General features: G+C 36.8%; 2 protein-coding genes across 5 annotated transcripts; one reads left to right on the top strand and one right to left on the bottom strand.

Moving 5' to 3' along the window:
* The first annotated feature begins 953 nt into the window (after positions 1 to 953).
* LOC111466520 (uncharacterized protein C26H5.04-like) lies at positions 954 to 9,263 on the top strand. 4 transcript variants are annotated; one of them, XM_023111221.1, is made up of 10 exons: positions 954 to 1,421; positions 2,880 to 3,599; positions 4,223 to 4,318; positions 4,407 to 4,490; positions 4,637 to 4,871; positions 4,956 to 5,116; positions 6,555 to 6,833; positions 6,923 to 7,096; positions 7,284 to 7,341; positions 8,399 to 9,263. In XM_023111221.1, the coding sequence occupies exons 1-8, from the start codon at positions 1,089 to 1,091 to the stop codon at positions 6,980 to 6,982; spliced, it is 1,968 nt and encodes a 655-aa protein (XP_022966989.1). In that variant the 5' UTR covers positions 954 to 1,088; the 3' UTR covers positions 6,983 to 7,096; positions 7,284 to 7,341; positions 8,399 to 9,263. The 4 variants fall into 4 exon arrangements, with proteins under 4 accessions (XP_022966989.1, XP_022966981.1, XP_022966972.1 ...); XM_023111213.1 differs by having other exon boundaries at positions 7,284 to 8,239; XM_023111231.1 differs by adding an exon at positions 2,282 to 2,448 and having other exon boundaries at positions 1,340 to 1,421; positions 7,284 to 9,263.
* Positions 8,535 to 12,649, bottom strand: LOC111467533 (chaperonin-like RbcX protein 2, chloroplastic). The gene is made up of 5 exons (XM_023112471.1): positions 12,094 to 12,649; positions 10,020 to 10,111; positions 9,782 to 9,839; positions 9,012 to 9,077; positions 8,535 to 8,915 (listed from the first exon to the last, which is right to left on the bottom strand). Exons 1-5 carry the CDS (start codon positions 12,418 to 12,420, stop codon positions 8,793 to 8,795), a joined length of 666 nt encoding a protein of 221 aa, XP_022968239.1. The 5' UTR covers positions 12,421 to 12,649; the 3' UTR covers positions 8,535 to 8,792.
* Between the last annotated feature and the right edge of the window lie 2,397 nt (positions 12,650 to 15,046).

Here is a 15,046-nt window from a genome sequence, read left to right as displayed (position 1 = left end):
ACAAAATTGTCGTCTTGAGTGGACCAAAATATAAACTCGATATTATCCAATAAAAAAACACTAAACATAAAAACGTGACTTATAACCATATTTCTTAAATTTATTTTTATTGTGATCCGATTAAATTCAACTCGACCACCTTGAAGTAGAGCTGTATTTAGCCAGCGTTAGGTGAAACAACCGCTATTATTGATTTTTATTATAAATATCTAAAAAAAGAAACTTTTGTTTGATGAGCGTCCCTATTAACTTATATATGTCGTTATTAGATATCAATTATTGCTAATCTAATATAATTAAAGTTTTTTTAAAAAAAACAATCACAAAATACATGAATTTTGATACCCGAGTAAATGAGAGGTACATGAATATGTCGATATCACATATGAATTAAAGCAATACTGAAGATAAGATAGTAATCAAATACTTAAAGTGAAAGTTACTCGCTCGGGAGTATACCTGACCATGTTGCATAGGACGTTTAACCATGCAACATGATCTAAACGACGAGTGTCAAATTCCATGATATGAAAATGTAAGCACGTACAAAAGTATAAAATACGAGATTTTGGGATAATTTTTCATGTAGGTTTTTCTACTTTCGGTCATCTCCATTGGCACGTGTATTAGGCAGTTGTCTATGAATGACGAGGAACGAGGAGGAAGAAGGGAGAAAAGAGAGCAACAGTGTCGGGTTTGCCCAAAAAGGTGACACGAGGAAGAAAGGAGAAGGGAAAAGTTTTCACGTCATATAAAATAGATATCTCATTGTGTCACATCGTTTTCGAATTAACGACTGATGTTTACTTACGACCATTTAAGACATGTTTTAAAAAATAAAATTGAAGAATAAAAATACCATTATATATATATATATAATTATAAGGATTGAGATTTATTTAGTTTTTGCACCATTAAATTATTAGAAGATTTAAATAATTAAAAAAAGAAAAGAAAAAAAGGAAATTCCTTTTCCCATCAAAACTCCATTGGAGGTTTGCCTTGTTGCTCTCAAAGCTCCGAGGGGTTCTCTCTGCTGTGGCCTCGGCGCCATTTCCCATCCCAGTAGCTCTCTCTGGACTGGGACGATGCCAACCTCAGCTTCTTCTGCGACTCCCAAGCCTTCCTCCGAGCTCGTCGCTCGGTTGACGGCCGCCGACGCCGCCGTCAAGCTGAAGGCCTTGAGAGACATCAAGAATCAGATCATTGGAAACCGCACCAAGAAGCTGTCCTTCATCAAGCTCGGCGTTGTCCCCCATGTTGCTGCCGTTCTCTCCTCCACTTCCGACCCCAACATTCTTGTCCAGTCCGCTGCTGTTCTTGGCAGCTTTTCCTGCGGCGTCGATGTTGGTGTTTCCGCCGTTCTCGATGCTGGAGCCTTCCCTCGATTGCTTCGATTGCTTTCCGATCCCGATCCCAAGGTGTCCCTCTCCTCGACTTTTCTCTTGTTTTTTTTTTTCTTTTCTATCGATTTTAATCCAATTTGGGAATTGCATTTCTGGGGAAATTGAGGAGTATCTGGTGTTGGGCAATTGCAATTTGCATTTCTGCGCCTAATTTTAAGTTACAAAGGCTTGGATTGTATCTTATTTAGTTGATTAAAGCATCAATTTCATAACTTAATTTTAAGTTCCATTTCTGTGGCGTCGACCATTTCTCTAATCTTCTCTATTATGGCCTCTTCGAACTACAAGAAATGTTCGGTTCAAATGAAAAAGAAGATCTCCGTGGAACTGGACTAGTTTTTAAAGGTAGCAAAGCTAGACTTTTCGATTGTGGGAAGGCAACCCCTCTTTCTAATCTTTTTTGGCTTGGTTAGCAGATTCCTTAAATACTCTTTTAGAACTACCTTTTGATATTCGGTTATGTAACTAATCAGAAAACAAACAGCTATTGTCAACAAGAACAAGTTGAGCAACATGCACATTTTATCAACAATGAACAAAGAGGAAATTTGAAGAATAAGATAGAAACAACCGATTTATAGTGGTTTGATCCAAATATTGATCTACATCCACTTAGGCACTTCCATTAGATTATATCAAGCCAGATGTAGCTCTTGAACGATACAGTGAGATTGCAGTCGTCTTCTTCACTACTCCAATAACTCGAACATAGCAGAGTGCTTCCCATGAACCCTATATAAATCACTACACGAAGGACTCACACTCTCAGAGAAATCTCTCTTCAGTAAAGAGAAAAATACTCAGCCCACTCTCAATAAAAAAAAACGAAGACAAGGACCTATTTTTCACTCTCTGAAAACAATTAAATCAATCAGGTACAGATACTCGCTGCCGTGCTAAACACATGCTCCAGCTGTAGGGATAACAGAATTTTGCTGTGTAGCAGCACATCCCGCATGACATATAACTTCATCAGCTCCGCCTTAAGTTGAGCTGATTCATAACCCTTGTCAGAAATGGGTCAATTACAGCATATCACCAGGTATACTTCAGCTTTGCCACCTCAGAATCCTGTCATCAACATAGAGCTATCAATATACAACACTACCAATCAGTCAAAAAACACTTCCAGGAGCTGAGGGTAGATGCTAATCTTTTGGAGGGAAAAAAGTTTAAGCAAAATTGGAGTTGTTCCTTCCAAATTCTTATTGGATTTAATAGTCTTCTAAAATGATACTGGCACCACTTGTAAAGTCCTTAAATAAGACAATTTGTCTTGTTGATTGAGAGTAATTGTAATGGACCTTATGTCCAATTCAACCTTTCTTTTCATACACCATTCCTTAATGTTTTACAAGAATTTGTTGTGTTTATAATAAAAACCTTTGTGGCTGTCTTCTTTAGATTTTATTTGCAATTAAACTCAAATTTCCATCATAATGTGAAATTTGTTCTTTTTTTTTTTTTTTTAAGGTTGTTGATGCGGGAGCTCGCTCGCTAAGAATGATTTATCAATCAAAGTTGGCTCCTAAGTATGATTTCCTTCAGCAGGAAAACGCCAAATTTCTTCTTTCATTATTGAATAGTCAAAATGAAAATGTGACTGGACTTGGGGCAAGTATCATCGTTCACTCCTGTGAGACAATTGCAGAGCAGAAGGCATTGTTTCATGGTGGAGTTCTAGAGAAGCTTATTGGCCTTCTTGATGGATCTCTAAGTCAAAGGGATGCTAGTTTAGAGTCTATTGCTACAATATTTAAGAATAATGTTGAGGCCATAGAAAAGTTCATGCAACCTGGCAGAGAAGATTCTTTGAGATACATAATTGAATTGATGAAGGATAGAAGTCCCAAGACAAGATTGCTAGCCTGTGTATGCTTGATTGTTATAAGGAATTCGTCACCTTGTTATCTGCAAGATATAGGAATAAAAATGAAATTGATACTTAGTTTGCTCGAGCTTCTCGACAATCCAGGTCAAGTTGGAGATGAAGCTTCCTTCATTTTTTCGACTTTACTTGCTGAGAAGGAGGAGCTACAGAAACTTGCTTTTGAGGCAAATGCAATTGATAAGTTTTACAATCACTTGCAAAAGGATCAGTTAAGTCCTAGACGCTTACAAGGAATATTGCTGGCTTTTTCTCATCTGTGCTCAAAGTTGGAGAGCTGTAGGTCTAGGTTTCTCTCATTGCAGGTTTGTTTCTTATCTTGATTGCATTAACTTATTAAGTCACCTTTTTTGGTTTTTTTTTGTAACATTTATCAATTACGATGTATTTAACTTGTGCAGTTTTGTAGTCCAGTGGTACCTAAGTTAATTGATATCTAAAATTGTTTGCTTGTCGATTTGAATATTTGCCAGTGGTTATTTCTGCCCTAAGTTGCAAGTGATCCTTATTACAAAGGTTTTTTTTTTTTTTTTTAATAAAATCTTTGTTTGGTTTTCTATAATAAAAATCTTTGTTCGGTTTCCTACAATAAAGATATTTGTTTAGCAAAGCTGTCTCTGTTATCTGATTTCATGTCATCCAAACTTTTCAAGGGAAAAAAAGTTAAATTATATCAACTGGTCTGTTCCAATTGAATCAAAGATTAAAAATAAAATGGAAACGGAAAAGAAAAGAAGGAAGCCGAAGCAACATATTTGTGGAAGTATAATAATTGTAGTCGGTGCTCAATTTTTTCTTCTTCTTTATTTTACCTTTTGATTATTTAACTAAGCTGCCAACTGATGGAGGTTAACAAATCTGAAATTTATTTGAATTGAACTTGGTAATGTTTATGAATTTTATTTATTTGTTTATAATCATGACCTAGGTAATGAACATAGTGATCAATGCCCTAAAACATGAAAGTAGTGACATACGAACCGCAGCTTGCACTTGCTTGAGAAGTGTCTCTCGATCAATCAAGGTATGTAATGTTATATTAACATTAGCTATTCTGATATTCATACACCGTCTTTTTCCTTAACCTTGCTTTTTAATGGCACCCTATTCAGAATTTGAGTGCTGGTTACTTTATGAACGAAGCAGTTGTCTTTCCCTTAGTTCAGCTTTTACATGATCCTTCTAATACTGTTCAGGTATGCCTATTTATCTTACTTAAGTTTCTATATAGTGGGAATCATCCTACTTTTTAAGACATTGAATGTTCAGATAGAAAGGGTTTGTTTGGAAAACTGTCCAGTAGGTCTTGCGCAATAATTATCATTTCATACTCCTTGACCAGGTTGCAGCACTTGGTGCTATTAGCAACATAGTTGTCGACTTTTCAACAAAGAGATCAATATTTATTGAATGTGGAGGTGTGAAAGAGCTGGTTCGATTATCAAAGTCTATGGACTTGGACATAAGGCTGAATGCGTTGCGGGCTTTAAGGAATTTAATATTCTTTGCAAACAACATGTGTAAAGCAGGGATCTTTGTGGAGTTAACAGCTTCATTGTTAGCCAGCCTTGTCTGTGGTATTGTTTAAGTCTGTTTGTCCGTTCTGATGGTTGATTTTATTTTTTATATAATCAATATTGCTGCGTATGTTTATGTTTCAGATCCTGAGCCTTCCGTTCAGGAGCATGCTATGGCCTTTGTGCGCAATCTTATTGATGGATGTGAGGACTCAATTGAGTATGTGTTTGCTGAAGATGGCATCATATTGGACACTATTGGCCGGCAATTGCAAAGTACTTCAAGAGACGAAATTGGAGTGCAGGTTAGTTTTCTTTTGTTTTTGACTTTTGAATGTGATGTATACTCAAAAGGTATGTATTTTTTTTGGGAGAGGAAAAAGCTAAGAATGATTATGAGGCAGTCTATGTCGAAAAAAGAGCCTCATTTTACAAAGTGGTATTAGTTATCAATAGTAACGAGGCAACTCTGAGCTCAGCTTAATAATGGCTAATAACAGCCATGATGAACATACAGTAACTATGTTACCTTACCAAAATAGACACCCTAGTTGATTAAAATGCTACAGAATTTATGTTCTCCCTCCTGGAAGATCTCATGACAGGCTGACAATCTGCATTACTAATTTACCTAGAGTGACAAACTAGAGAGATATTTCTATTTTCAAGGTCACAAGGACCTTTAAACGATTCTCTGGGATTCTGTGAGACTTTTCCTTTCATGTATAATATCATTCACCAATAAAATTATTTTCTTTTTCTCTTAAAAAGGAGCAAGCACAGTTATGATGGAAAAATTCGGTCAAAAGTGGAAAGTATGACTTCAAGTGAAGAAAGGACGAGGGAAACGACATCTTTACTTGTGTTGTAAGCATGTGGCCTTTATCTTACTTGGTTGTAGATGGATACCCAAAATTTTCTAAATTCTGGAAATTGGTTGAGCAAATGTCCTTTGGAAAACTTGCGAAATGAAGAACTCTCTCCTTTCTGTACAAGTTTCAATACCCTTCCCCACTTGGTTTTAGTTGCATTTGCCTAGAGTTCCTATTTTTTACATGTCTACCTTACTCTTATCTAGAAAACCGACACTAAATATGGAAGGAATAATCTGAAATTTCTTAAGGGATCTAATATTGATGGGAAAACTGAGAAAGATGGTAGTAGATTTCTTTCATAGGAAAAAGATTACTCAGCTGAAGTGCCGGAGGTGCTTGTTCTGACTAAAATGCTTAAATGTATTTTAAAGAAACCATGATTTTTTTGTAGATAAGGAAGTCAATATAGAGTACTTTTGTAGCAATATACAACTTACCTCTTCGTGGTGGTGCTTCAACCCCAATGCTGTCTTGATGAAGTTTTGTGGGAGGGGGTTTTCTCTCTCTGGCCCTTAGGCTATTCTTCTCACTTCCTTGTTGATAAAAGTTCCTCGTTTCCTATCCCCCTTCCCTCTCTCTCTCTCTCATGGATAATGTCCATGTTGTCTGCCTAATTGACAAATAAGTTTCAGGCGATTCATTTCAAAACGGTACTGAAGGACTCTAATATTAGCTCATGGTACTTGGCATGAGTGTATGTACACATTGATAAGGACTTTGAAATTGTGAGCCATGATACTTCAGGAATCTTATAGGACTCCGTAAAATATCCGTTAACTATTAAGTAAACAACATCAGAATGAGGGGTTAAAGCAGAAGATGATAAGCTTCATTTAGTTGAGTAATTTTTTAATTTTGACTGATGCAGGGAATGTATGTACTTTGCAATGTTGCTAGTGGAAATGAGCTTCATAAGGAAGGGGTCATGAAGCAACTATTTCCACAAGGAGATGAAGTGGTCCAGTCATTCGTGATCAAGTTTTTGCAGAGTGACAACAGTCAGCTTCGAATTGCTGCTGTCTGGGCAATAATTAATCTTACTTCGCCTTCAAGTACGTATGCTCTAGGTCGGGTTACGAAGCTACGGAATGCTGGTATTGTTTCTCAAATTAAGAATATGGCCAATGATCCGTGCCTGGATGTAAAGGTGATGTTTACCATTTAAATCCCGCTTTCTCCTCCTCCCCCCTTCCCCTTTATGTATTACCCTAATACCCTGTATTTTCTCCTTTGCAGTTCCGTGTGAGAACCGTTCTTGGACAGCTAATAGCTTTTGGTGATGGTATTACATTGTAAATTTTCCCATCATCAAAACCCAAGAAAAGAAGAGCGCTGCTTGCAGTTTTGTTTTTGATCCACTATTTTTGTTGGATATTATTGAGCTTTTTGTTGGCGGCTTTGATCCATTTGGTATGTTTGAATCTTATTAGTTTACTTCTGTTTTTTCCTTTCCCAAAAGTCCAATTGAACTAAATGCTACTTATTTTTTTTATTTAGAAGACGTCACGATAATCTACTTTTGAAATAATATAATATAACCAAAATATGAGCTCTAACCTACCAAATTTCTGCTTCTGCTCATGATTGCCTTTTGCAGGACATGAAAGCTTTTTGCGCCTTGCAGTATATTCCACGGGCGGCTCTTGACCTTACAGGTTACCCATAAAAATCTTAATTTTTGGATGCATTCCAGCCTCTATTGGTGGGAATTTTGATCTCTCCTAAATTCTTCTTTTCTTCTTTTGGTATCTCTCAAATGATCATATGGTTAGTTTGGCTTGAAGGCATAATATAAGACTCGTAAATATTGCCTATAAACAATTTCACTGTTATTACTGTTCTGCTCGAAGGGTTTCCTATATAGGCTACAAATTGTCGCTTTCATACCTTGCTCCAACGTTCACCAAGACCCAGAAACTTTCTTTTTTCAGAGAAATATAACCTTAAGCTTTGTTAAGGAAAAACAACGAAACCTAAATGAATGATAGTTTGGCTAAGTTGTACCTTTTCAAGGATGGTTTATATTATTCAAGCATCCAAGGAGAGTAATTCAATTCATGCAGATGTCTTCTTTCCTTCAAACAGATACAAACTTCCAAGTATTGCTGCTATGCCATGCTCCAAATCCACCACTATACTTTATTTCCTCCTAATCTTGTTGTGTCCTATTTAATTAGTGTGCATTTGAACATAGTTGATCAATATGATATATGTTCTATCAATACCATTTTATATAAACAAATTGAGAGAATCACATGAATCAGTCTTTTGTGCTGAGGTTTATAATTGGTATTTTAGAACAGGTGTTTAAATTGAGCAAAGCTTTGGAGTGTCTACGTGGTGTAGATCCATATTTATCCCTAATGTATGTGGTTTTTAGCAGCAGAATCATCATTATTCTGTGATCCAGGAGGAAGGGATGCGCTTCAGTCAAAACCAGATTGCTTGCATTCCAACCTGTTTTACGAAGTGTACAAAGATGCAAAGCCGTAGGTTCATAGTACATTTAACAGTTGAATTGATCTCCATGGCATATGTACACAAAGTGACAAGGTTTCCTTTGATCATTAAGAGCTGAAAACCATTACATTTTACTTATTACTGGTCAAGCTCAAGAACATTTTACTCATGATCTGTTTTCTATCTCTTGCTTGAATAATCTGTTCGTTTTGCCCTGTCGTTACTAACTCGAGAAAAGTTATGTTGTATCAGTATCATGCTTAACTCACCATTGAGATGCCTCGAGCGTAGCCGATTCAAAACAATCAATCCAATGGTTGCTCGTTTTTTAAGATCCTCTGACTACAGGTTGTGCAAACAAACAGAACCAGGAGTGGGAAAAATCAAGAAAGAACAAGTAAATTGCACATTATTAGCTCATTCTGGCTCACTCTCATCCAAGATATGCATGTAATAGAAATAGAAGCATTCGTTATGAGAAAACCCCAGCTCTACATTTTATCTTCAGAACAACTAAAATGGAGGCTAAATATCTACACATCTTACACAATACAATGACTGACTGCATACACATCTTCAACAAAAAAAAACGACTGCATCATGAAGGATCAACAAGGGAGAGAGAACTCGAACCTACACATGTTCTTTAGCCAATCTTCTCTGTGTTGGTGTCATCAGAAGGCCATATAACAGTCTCCATAAGGCGTTCACGCATCAATTCCACATTTTCGTTCGAGATCTCTTGGTATATTTCAGCATGGTTACATTTCTACACCATAGAAGAAATAATTGTTTGCAAACTTATAGTTTTCATCCATATAAATGATGGTCTTCCCACAAAGGAATATTACAACAATAGTAATACCTTCACCCATTTGCCATACAGATGTAGACGTGTGATCATTACTCTTTCAGCAAGATCCTGTCTTTCCTGTCAATTAGGAACTCAATGATTCAGATGCAGCGACAACCTTTAGGCTTGGCTCGAGATACTGTGAATGACCTTATATTTTTGTATTCGAACGACTTTAGCTATTTTCCCCACTTTTAATTTGTCAGCAAATGTTCTAAGTGTATTACTTGATAATGTTAAGATACATTGTGCTCTTCAGGTTTATTAGTGGTAGTATTGTTCCTTTGAAAACTCTATTGGTATAGAAGTTCTCATATCGGTAACTCGTATCGAGCTTTATAAGAAATGTTTCGTTCTCCTCTCCAACCGATGTGAGATCTCACAATCTACCCCCTTGAGAGCCCAGCGTCTTCGTTGGCACACTGCCTGGTGTCTAGCTCTGATACTATTTGTAACAGCCCAAGCCCACTGCTAACAGATATTATATATTTTGGCCCGTTACATATCGTTGTCGGCCTCACGTTTTAAAACACGTCTACTAGGGAGAGGTTTCCACACCCTTATAAAGAACGTTTCGTTCTTCTCTCCAACCGACATGGGATCTCACAACTAAACCTAGCCAAAAGCTCAAAAGTAAAGCCATGTTCAACATGAGATCTTTAGAACAAGCCGAGTCTTAAACCAACAGTGAAAGCATGTTCTAAGCATAGAGTAATGCAGGTTTTGCTTCTCCACACTACTAAACACTATCCAAGTCTTGAAATAGGTGTAGATTTAAGTACCTTTACAAGTGTGCGAATGAAATGTTTTCCATCTGATGGCTTGTTAGATAAGACGAAACTGTTGAAAGAACAAAAACTTGGATCAAAATTAAAGGGCACGACCATACTAACATCAAATAATTTCACAGCTAAACTCGAACATTTAAGCAAAAGGTCAGAATCGTTTTCGAAGTTTTGAACTAAACTCGAATTCAGCTTGAAATATGACTAAACCAGAAGACATGGAGATAGCACTTACTCATAAAGCCACCTGTAAGTAGGAGGGTTCATTTCATACAGTTGGTTCATAACAGTCCTCACAGCTTTGTATGTAAAATAATTAAGTATTTGCTGCAGCCATAGAAGTCTCAGTCAATTCAAAGGGTGGGAGAAGGAGAAAGATAAAGCTCAAGAAACTGGATAAAACAAGAAAATTTTCAGGTTCCTCTTTGTATTTTATGTGTATCTACCTGCTGGCTTTCGAGTGACAAGTGTGGTTATGACCGTATTGACTCATAAATCCATCTCAAGCCTTTTTTTTTCCACCTTTCCCTTCAATCCTCAATTAAACTTGCGTTTCCTAGGTGCTATGAAATGGGGGTCATTACTTCGCCCATTGTATGTGTTGGCTTGACTTTATGCAGAACCAATGAGGTATTTTGGTGGGCGCGTGCATGTAGAAAGTGAAGGTCGACCACTACATAAGCTAAAAGACGACGACTACAAGCAAAATCGGAAACCACTTGTTTCTATTTTGGTTGGGATTGTCTATCGATGGGAATCTATAGATCGTAGTGATTCCAGTGTGACATGCTATTCCTTACCTTGAATCTATATTGGTTGTTGGGCAGTCAAAAGGGTAGCAGGTGTACTAAAAGCTATCATAATAGTAAGTCCTTGATAGAGTTGCTATGTGAATGTACTAAAGCTGTTACTCCAGACTACATTATCCCTTTACTGTAACTCCAGACTACATTATCCCTTTACTGTATTAGCATTAACGCCAAACTCCCTTGACTCACTAACAATGTAACAACTAAGCCCATCGCTATTAGATATTGTCTTTTTTGAGCTTTTTCTTCCGGACTTTCCCTCAAACGCTTCCACTAGGGAAGAGGTTTCCACATCTTATAAAGAATGCTTCGTTCCTCTCTCTAACCAATGTGAGGTCTCACAATCTACCCCCTTGGGAGCCCGTGTCCTCGTTGGCACATCGCTCGATGTCTAGCTCTGATACCATTTGTAATAGCCCAAACCTACTGTTAGCAGATATCGTCCTCTTTGGTCTTTCCCTTTTGGGCTTCCCCTCAAGATTTTAAAATGCGTCCACTAAGGAGAGGTTTCCACATCTTATAAGGAATGCTTCGTTTCAGTCTCCAACAAATCTGAGGTCTCACAATCCACCCCCTTGGGGGCCCAGAGTCCTCATTGGCACACTACTCGGTATCTGGCTCTAATACCATTTGTAACAGCCCAAGCCCACCGCTAGCAGATATTGTCCTCTTTGGGCCTTCCCTTCCGGGTTTCCCTTCAAGGTTTTAAAACGCGTCCACCAGGGAGAGGTTTCCACATCTTACAAGAAATACTTCGTTCCCATCTCCAACAAATGTGAGGTCTCACAATCCACCCCCTTAGGGGCCCAAAGTCCTCGCTGGCACATTGCTCGATATCTAGCTCTGATACCATTTGTAACAGCCCAAGCCTACCGCTAGCAGATATTGTCTTCTTTGGGTTTCCCTTCCGGGCTTCCCCTCCAGGTTTTAAACCGCATCCACTAGGGAGAGGTTTTCACATCTTATAAGAAATGCTTTGTTCCCCTCGTTCCCCTCTCCAACCAATCTAGGATCTCACAAGAAAATCTTCAAATCTTCACATTATCCTTTGGAAGAGAGGATATTCACAATTTCCCATAATTTTTCTATGCATAGAGCCACCATGAACATCTTAGGACATGAATCATTGCGTTGTCCTATATCATTAATGTTTATAGACATAGTAAGAATCAAGGAACTAGAAAGAAACATGAATTTCCAAGACTTTTTGGCATAACCAAATCATTTTGAACCAAAAATGAAGCCTTCCAAGAACCATAATCTCCAAAAGTACCCAAAAATATGTCTTATCAACATCAAAAATACTCCAAATCCTTCACAAACTGCAAGATTTTGTGCAGGAAGCAAGAACCAAGCACTCAAATCACATTTGAATCAGAGTTAAAACGTTCATTTAGCTACATACATTTCACTCCTCAAGAAACTATCAAAACATGCTCATAACCCTATCTCTCTTTCAGTAAACAGATGAACGATCCTTTTCAAATTCACATTTCTTACCATTTTAACATCATCAAAGGTATCTTCATACTGCCCTCCAAGTTCATCAATCACCACAAGTCTTCTGTTCTTGTGCTGCTTCCTTGAACTCCTGTTTATCATATCCGCCGAGAGCAGCCATTCCCGTCCAGCATCGACGAACGAGCTGCTTAGATCCAAGTGCTTTGGTTTGGGCAAACGCTTTCGACCCATTGAATGCTTTTTCATAACAAAATCCCCACTACTTTTGAGATTGATACTCGTTGTGGGCAGAATATCCAAACACAAACAAGGGGAAGTATGCGAGTCCACCACCGATGAACCCACAACAGATAAACCTCTCACCATCGTTTTACAATCAAATTCGACCCCTCGTAGTGAATCGATTCGAAAAACAAGATCGAACCACTGGATTTACAGCCAGAGATTTGAAATGGGTTTCGAAGGAATTTGGAGATTATAAATCGTAGAGTGTTCTTGGGTAATGGCGGGAGGCTGGAAGAGGTGAGGGGGAGGAGGAAATGAAGTTGAATGAATCTTAACCTTACATTTTGGTGAGGCCCAAAATTTTCCATCCCTAAAAGCTTTCAGTATTTAACAAGAAAAATCATCTAATTCATCGAATTTGGTGGGTTTTCTAAGTTGAATGATCCCAGCTTTGTGATACTAAAAAGAAAAAAATTATAATGAACACTCATGGTTGCTCAATCATCTTTGTAAACTAAATCCTTTTTTTGGAGTTGAATCAATGATAGTTTATTTGAATTCGTTTCCCATAATTGTTGAAGCTTTTGTTTGTGCAATCTAATTGGAGAGGACGTAACACGAAACTGCAAATCTAATTATCAACAAGACGATCACGACATGGGTGTGAAGTTTACAAAATTCATTTCCATGCACTATAGTGTGTGACTTAAGAGTGTACATGGGTCGAGTTGGGTTGAGGAGATCCTTAGGACCCACTCGAAATTTTTTAGCTGAGTTCAGTTGTGTGTCGGGTTGTTATTTTTTTTTATTATTTAAAAAATTATAATTCCTCGTCTATTATATTAATCCGGATGAGTTGAATTCTCGAATTATATGAATACTCTTAATGTGACTAGTTTAGATAGTTCAACGATACCGACCTAAAGAATAATGCAAGTTATTTGTATATGATTTCATTTAAGCCTTGCAACTCTCGGTAGGCCACGGGTCACAATAGTAGCTAAATTATTCTATGTTAAACGAATTTAATAAAATTAATAATAAATATTAACTCAATATAATATTTATAAATTAAAATAAAATAAAATTGTTCAAACACTCAAATAGATTCTAAAGGATCGTGGACGAATCTTGCCATGAATCTAAAGGCTATCTTGGGAATAAAATAATAATATTGAAATAATAGGCTTTTAATTTAATATTTTATTTTAATAATCAATTTCTGAATTTTTTATATTTAATTTTGAGCATTAAATAAATATTTTAACCAATCACATTTTTTTGCTACCTGCCAAACCGTCCATAGTGCCTTACCAAATAAAAATTTAATAAATTTTCATTGGATACCTTCACTTTAAAAATATATATATATTTTTAATTTAATATTTAAAAATAATAATTACAAAATAATATAATAATTTTTTTTTTTTTTAAATCTATTATATTGAGTTTCTTCGTAAAAAAAATAAATGAAAAATTTTACGATAATTGATATTGAAATAGGAGGGGGAGACCGAGAAGGGAACAGGGAAGACTCTCTCCTTCTCGCCCTACTCGTTGATATCTCTAATCTATAAAAAGTGAGCGGGTGTCTATATAGTCTTCATCTCTAGTTCGGTTCCGGTTTAGCTAATGATGAAAATATTCTTCACTCCCTCTCTCATTTTTCATTTAAACGAGTAATTTTCACCCTGTTTAGAAGCAGCGGTGTAGGTAGGTACGGTTAAATGAACATCATTATCAACAATACACGGTATTATTTTTTATAAAAATAATTANTAAAAAAAAAAAGAAAAAAAAAAAAAAAAAAAAAAAAAAAAAAAAAAAAAAAAAAAAGAGGTATGATAACACATTTGAAAATATGACATAAAGCAACGATGTGCTCTGTTTTCCCTCCCTTCACTATATAACAAATCCCTCCACTTATAAACTCTCTCTTCTTCTTCTTCTTCTTCTTCTCCATCTCCATAGACCTCAAAACCTGCAACTCAAGCTCAAACCAGAGTCCTTCAATGGCGTCTTTCTTCCCATCCAAATCTCTCAATTTCCTCAAAAGAGTTTCTCCATAACCTTCTGTTCTTGACGAACCTCACAAAAAGGAAGCATTTTGGGAAGAAACAGAGCAAGAAATCCCAGAAGCTCTGTAAATCCATGGCTTCCAAAGGAGGAAGAACAAGACGAGGAACAAACCCAACACCTCCATTGAAGAAAACGAAGAAGAAGCTCAAGAACAGCACCAACAATGGCGGAAGAAGAAGAATCATAATGAGTACTAAAATAAGAGAAGAAATTGAAGAAGCAGCTTCAAGCTCCTCTGCCATGGCTGCCATTGATGAACCAGCTTCAAGCTCTGATTTTGAACACTGTAGCACTCCAAAAGCTGATAGATTTAAGATCCCAGAGATTCAAATTTGCCCACCAGCTCCAAAAAAACAGAGGCCCATTTCAAATTGTTCTTTGCAAAAACATTCTCCAATTGCCTTCTTTGCTTCACCTGATATAGAGCTTTTCTTCTTCTTCTCACAATCAAATTAGCTTCAGATTTTCATGCCCCCAAAACAGGGGAAATGTTGATAGAATCTTAGAAGTAAACGTCTTTTTTTTTTTTTTTTTTTTATTCATTATACCATGGGGATGGTTTTAGATATGTAATTCGAATGGCCACGGCTATGGCTATCGAGCCTATCGAGCATAGGGACTGAAAATCTTTGTGTCAGTGGTTCCTGTAATCACTTTAGTTCTTTACTTATCACCCCTAATCGGGGTC

This window comes from Cucurbita maxima, unplaced genomic scaffold, assembly GCF_002738345.1.
Source record: "Cucurbita maxima cultivar Rimu unplaced genomic scaffold, Cmax_1.0 Cma_Scf00002, whole genome shotgun sequence".
Lineage (NCBI taxonomy): Eukaryota > Viridiplantae > Streptophyta > Magnoliopsida > Cucurbitales > Cucurbitaceae > Cucurbita > Cucurbita maxima.
Note: the sequence above shows the minus strand (reverse complement) of the source record. Positions and strands in the feature narration are given on the sequence as shown.